General features: G+C 39.8%; 1 protein-coding gene across 4 annotated transcripts in view; it reads right to left on the bottom strand.

Moving 5' to 3' along the window:
- The window catches only part of LOC142575793 (uncharacterized), a 28,543-nt gene that overhangs the window by 9,839 nt on the left and 12,461 nt on the right, over window positions 1-6,243 (bottom strand). For 3 of the 4 annotated variants that reach the window (XR_012826715.1, XM_075685447.1, XM_075685446.1), the window contains exon 4: window positions 3,275-3,566. The exons of the other annotated variant lie outside the window; for it this stretch is intronic. Coding sequence is in view for 1 of the 3 variants with exons in the window: in XM_075685446.1 (XP_075541561.1) it covers window positions 3,529-3,566 (38 nt within the window). In the remaining 2 variants the exon portion in view is untranslated. The remainder of the gene's footprint in view (window positions 1-3,274; window positions 3,567-6,243) is intronic. 4 annotated transcript variants of the gene reach the window in all.

Here is a 6,243-nt window from a genome sequence, read left to right as displayed (position 1 = left end):
CTGTCGAACAAGTCCTCTCATTCTTGGGTGCTGTTGTTTAGAAACTAAACTTGCTGATTATTACAACTGCTCTAGCACAATGTAAAAATTTGAAGCAAGCATAATCTTTTGGCTCTTTATTGCTTGTACTAGCATCAAAATGGTATGGCAAATATTTCAAGATCTTCAAAAATGCAGGGCCGTTCCATACATTGGGGATATTTTCTTTAGGTGGAATGAAAGCATCAAAATTCAGTTTTACAATATGAATTGCCACTTTTGAGTTGTGAAGCATGATGTTCTTTATGATAAACTGTGACCAATAAATTTATTTGCCTTTGTGTTAGTACAAACATGTACTGCTTGTATTTGCAAAGAGAAAGCGGGGACTGCTCCCATCATTAACCAGGAAGTCTCTCCTTCCTGTAAACACTTCAACTGTAACCAAAGTTGAAACTTTCTTTTTCTTGAAATTCAAGAAAAGTGACATTCTGTGTCACTGCTTGTGTTCTACACAGGTCTGAGTTCATGCATTAATTTAAATCTTTACAGACAAGATTGCTTTCTGTGGTACCATGGCCAGACTGCAGTGCATAAGTCAGTGGCATTGAAATGTATTATAAAGCATTGACATGACACTGCATATTTTGTACTGCTCTGACAGCACTATGTTCAGGTAAGGCAGTTCCTACACATTCAATTTTAGTATATTAGACACAAAAAGTGTCTTCACTGCATGTGAACTGGAGAAAATGAGGCATAAGGAGAGAATGGAAGACTCCATTACAGTGCAATTCTGTAATGAGATAACAGCATAAAGATCACACAGCAGCTGTGGCAGTTGTAATGCATAAAAGTTCTGATTCCAACTAAACAGGCTTCCACACAGAGCCCAAAACATTGCACAGAATAACAGACTGCCTGCTGTTTTAGTACCTTTTTTTTTTTTTTTTTTTTTTTTGCAAGCTGTAGACCTGGTGTAGCTTGATTCAACATGAATGGCATCAGTCTTAAAAGGCAGCTTACTGAAACTTCAGATGTACATTACCGATATAATTTACATTTGTACATATGAAGTAACATCTGTTGATTTCAGTAAACAATGTAATATATGTGCCACTTCTTGAGCGCTTCTCTTGGACTACTTGGAGTTTCTGTGAGTGTCGAGTCGGCTGCTTTGTGCGCAACTTCGTTTGCCACCCCGTCCCGAGTCATGTGACATAAAAATGATGAAAAGGTGGTTGCTTCAGCGTCACATTCTTCTGTTTGGAGTCCTTAAAACAAAGAGTGTCCAATATTGTAGAGACATACTCATAAATTAGGATGCCCATGTGAACCATGGCCAACAAATGGATTCTAAAAACAAACCACTGGCTATCCCAAATAAGCAGGACATTTTGGCCAGATAATCTGCTTAAGAGTTAGGCTAGCTCAAATTAAAATATTTTCATATAGGAAAGCTTGGGACAACAATCCCACTAAAAATATAAAAAAGAAAGGTGTCAGGAATTTGTCATGCAAGAATTGCAATGTGTGGCAGTCCTTTGGTGGCTTTTGATTTCTGGCAAGAGTTTTCAAAGTGAATGAATGCTTCTATGTGGGGCAGCTTGCAAAGCTGCCCGCATGAAAATACTTAAGACAAGCACACAATGAAAGCTAATATACGAGCAAGTCCGAAAAATTACAGACCGACTTAAGATTTTACAAGCAAATAACAGCGCAAAGTTAACAAGCCTGCTTACACCAAGCAGAACTGGCCACTCTCTCATGCGTGCAAAACAAGATATGCAGTTGCCTAATTGCTGTAGTAAGTACAAGTGTAGTATTGCCGGCATCAAATGAAATGCAAAAGCATGTGCTCACAGCAAAACAAAGCACAGTGTGCACTGTCGGCCAGTCATCACATGTGACAGCCTTGTATGCCCGGCTGGCCTGCAGGGTGTGAGGATGCTTGCTCTACTGCAATAACTTTGCTTCTGCTTTGATTTTAATGTGAGAAAATGAAAATGAATGAAAGCAGACTTAAAAAAATATTGCAGTAGGATGAGCATCCTGTGGGCAAACCTGATGTGCGCAGCTGTCTCTGGTGATGACTGGCTCAGAGTGCGCACTGTGTTTTCAGTTATGCTGTTGGCATAAGCTCTGCTGTTTGCAACTCATTTAACACCGGTAGTATAAGCGACTAGCAAAAGTTAATTATCTATCAAAGTAGAAAGAACGCTGAAGTTGTATCGGCTTAAAATTAAATTAAATTCTTGGGTTTTACGTGCCAAAACCATGATTTGATTATGAGGCACGCCATAGAGAGGGACTCCGGATTAATTTTCACCACCTGGGGCTCTGGACCGTGCACCCAATGCATGGTACACACCCAATGCATTTCACCCCTATCGGACGTATTGGTTCGAATGCTGACGGCATGTTTTCCTGTAGAAAAGGAACTAGCCTTCATCAACTTCTCACCATCTGCCTGGAAAGGAATGTTGTTCTTCTGTGGCTAACTTTCATTTTGCAAGTCTCGCGCGTGAGATAATGTCCTCATTAGGGTCTTTAAGACAACCAGACAAAGTTGAGACAGTCGTCCACATCTTGCAGACCCTCACAGAGCCTGAATTCACTTGCGCAACATAACACATGATGAGTTATAGCACTATGACAATGCAAGGAAGTAAACTTACTGTCCCACTGAGATACTGCACAATGGACAAGTGTTTTGTGCAACTATAATGCGATTAGAACATTGAACAAGATTCTATTCTGTCTAAAGCTAATCTTCTTTATGATGTTGTAAAGTGAATGGCATTGTTCCTTACTTGGTAAAGCAATTAACGGGGCTAGTTGGTGGACGTTCATGATTATATTACACTCAGTGCGCAATATAGTGCGCTGCGTACGTCCGCATCCTGTCCCTTATGTTCGTTACTGTAACACTAAGCGCAATATAATCATGTCCTTACTTGGAATGTGTAAAATGAAACATGTAAGGCCAAGTATGTTCCCAGTCCAGAAGGCATGCATTATAAACGGTATCACTGAATCCAAAACACCTAAACTGCTTTTACCTGTCTGTGTGCAGAAAACAATGCAATTTGATTCAGACAAGCTTCACAAATAAAGGGGCATGGCAATGTATAGTGTAGGCAAAAAGATCACACAAGTATGCATCCTGCATGACTGCCGCATTCACCACTCTTATTTTTGCCAAATAACCTCCTTGTCATCCTGAGCTATACACTCGACCTGTTCAGCTAGCATCCACCCAAGTGTTTAAAGCAGGAAAGGTGGCATCACTCACAATGGTCCTGGTAGAAACAGTGTCCTCATCATCCAAAAAACAGTCCATGCCTTCAGCCATACATGGGCTGCCACTGTCACTGTTTGAGCAGTCATCCCTGTCACCTGTCACTTCCTTGTCCACTTCTGACCCTCAAGTTTCTCCCAAGAGAAAGAAGTCCTCAGCACTTAGCGAAACCTCTAGTGGTTCGGGAATGGTGGTTTCATAGTCAATTTCAGGTGCCAGACTTCTTTGTCGAGAAAGAGCTAGCCGGCTCAAGAGACGACATCTTTTAAAATTAAGTGCAGGTCGCCTGTAAAATGAAAGAAAGGGTGTTGTTCTCTAACTTCTGTCGCCACAAACTCTGCTGCACAACATTTAACGGCAGTACTATTACTCTCAAACGACAGTGACAGTGCTGATGTGGATACACAGTCTATAACAATGATGGCGGCACCACAACTAAAGCAACAACAATGTCACAGTAAAATGTTAGTCATGGTATCTCAATCTTATACCAAAAGAATGAGCTTGGACCAAAGTTTTGTTTCTGCCTATACATTCTGAGCTCTGCACACAAGTGTCAATGTGCAGCCCAGAATAGCTTTAAAGAGATATACATATCAAAGCATTTATTCTAAAAAAAAGAAAAGTGCAGAAAGAGAGAGAGGGAAGAAAACAGACTTCAGAAATTTTTTGGCTCTGAAGTCATTTACATTCATGTTCTCAGGTATTTGTCTACTTAACACTCCATCTCAACTCAATAATTAATGACTTTCATCACTACATTCACTCTTTGCATCAAATTGATGCGATATGTGTAGACTTCGCGAAGGCTTTTGACAAGGTTCCTCACTAGCGGCTTATTCATAAACTGACAGATCTCAACATAAAGGTGAGAATAATTAGGTGGATTACCAACTTTTTAACTAACCAGTACCAATCAGCTTTCATTAATGACTATTTGTCTTTGTTAATACACGTCAAATCCGGAGTACTGCAGGGTTCCGTGCTTGGGCCTATTTTGTTTTTAGTTTATAGTAACAATATTAGTAATGGTATGTGTTCCATAGTCGGACTATTTGCTGACGATTACGCGATCTACAGACAAATGAATAAGTCTGACGATACCTGCTACCTTCAGTCTGACCTACACAATCTCAGTAAATGGTGCAATAAGTGGCAAATGTAAATTAACATTAATAAAACAAAACATCAGATTCTGGAATACAGCTAAATCCATGTTATGTGATTACATGTTAAACAATGTGCCTACAGCTTCCGTATCCACAATAAAATATTTGGGTGTTCATTTGTCATCCTGTCTGTCATACAACACTAATATAGATTCAATTATTCAATCGTTAGTAAAGCATGCAGATCACTTGGCTTCATAAGGCACAACTTGCACTTGGCTAACTTGGAGACCAAACTTGTTGCTTACACCACCTCAGTATGCTCTGAAAACAAATACACCTCCTTAGTTTGGAATCCACATCAGGCCTATCTCAAACACAAACTGGAGTCTCAGCAAAATAAAGCTGCTTGCTTCATCACAAGAGACTACTCACGTACATCAAGCGTTACGGAAATCAAATCTTCAATTAATCTAGCTCCTCTTGAAAGATGCAGGCCACTGACACTACTGTCTTTCTTTCATAAACTTTACAACATTCAGTCGTCCCACGTTAGTCTAAATATCAGGCCAGCTTGCCATGTGTCTTTGCGACTTGATCACCAACTCAAAATCGAACCTATCTTTGTTTGCCACTAATCTGTTTTTCCACTAACCTCTCTTCCTCACTATCTGTCTATGGAATTTGCTTGCTGCTGACATCGCACGTGTAGTTAAGCATGACTCATTTGTAAATAGTTTAAAATTGTTCCTAGAAATCTGAACTAATGGTTATCAGTAATCTTTGCCTCCTCACCTCTTAAAAAAGGGGGAAGGGGGAAAAGGGGGGGGAGAAAAAAATGATGTTCTGAAATTATGTTTTGATTTAATCTGTAATTTTGCTTTCATGTTTAGTAATGTAAACTTAAATTTTTTTCCCTTGTTTTATTTAGGGCTGTTTTATCATATACATATAATACTGCTCATTATGATAAGTGTTTGAAGTATTTTAGGGACCTTGAACTTTGCGATTACTATACATTTCTTTTTTCGCATTGTATTTACACTGTAATAAGTCATTGTTTTCGCACTAATTCGTGTTTGCTGATTCTTGTTGTTCTAATTCATATTTTCTTGTTTTTGCATGTTTTGGGTATTTTTTGCCCCATTCATTGTAATCCCTTCCTCATGTAATGCCTTCTCGGCTCTTTAGGGTACCTGAATAAAAGAAAAAAGAAATAATGAAGCAAATGACACTACCAATGATCAACTGAACTGCTCACTGGGCTTCAATGACATTCCATGGTGATTCCTGTACGAAAGTGTTTCTAACCAGGCACCCTTAGCATCCAATTCAATGTACTGGAGTGAAAGTGCATTCCTCCAGCATCTCCTCACCATAAAAATTGCTTAGGAGTACTACCGTATTTTACAGTCTATAAGTCGCACATTTGTAAAGTCGCACCCCCCTCAAAATGACAGTTCCTAAAAAAAAACATGTATATGAGTTGCACTGGTGTGTAAGACGCACCTGTTCATTTGGTAAGCGATATTAAAAAAATATAGTGACGTTTCACTTCGTGAACACATGTGCAAGCATATCAGTGCCACTCCTATAGAATTCAATCATATGGAAACTCCAGGCGCATTTCTGCCATCATGATCACCGCGATATTCCATATAAAGTTCAATGACCATAACGTCATCCCCACGAGCCGTATGCTGTATGTGCGAGTAAAAGTGTGCGACAGTGAACTGAATCACACACCAGGGAAGAAAGCGGGAAGGCAGCGCAGGAGGGAGGGGGTAGGTGGCTTGTACTTTGGTAGCAACTTTAGCAGTAACTGTGTAGTTTGCACAGCGGCGTGCAACGGCG

The sequence above is a fragment of the Dermacentor variabilis genome, chromosome 3 (genome assembly GCF_050947875.1).
Source record: "Dermacentor variabilis isolate Ectoservices chromosome 3, ASM5094787v1, whole genome shotgun sequence".
NCBI classification, from domain to species: Eukaryota; Metazoa; Arthropoda; class Arachnida; order Ixodida; family Ixodidae; genus Dermacentor; species Dermacentor variabilis.
The sequence above is the reverse complement of the archived record's forward strand: the minus strand, read 5'-3'. Positions and strand labels throughout refer to the sequence as shown.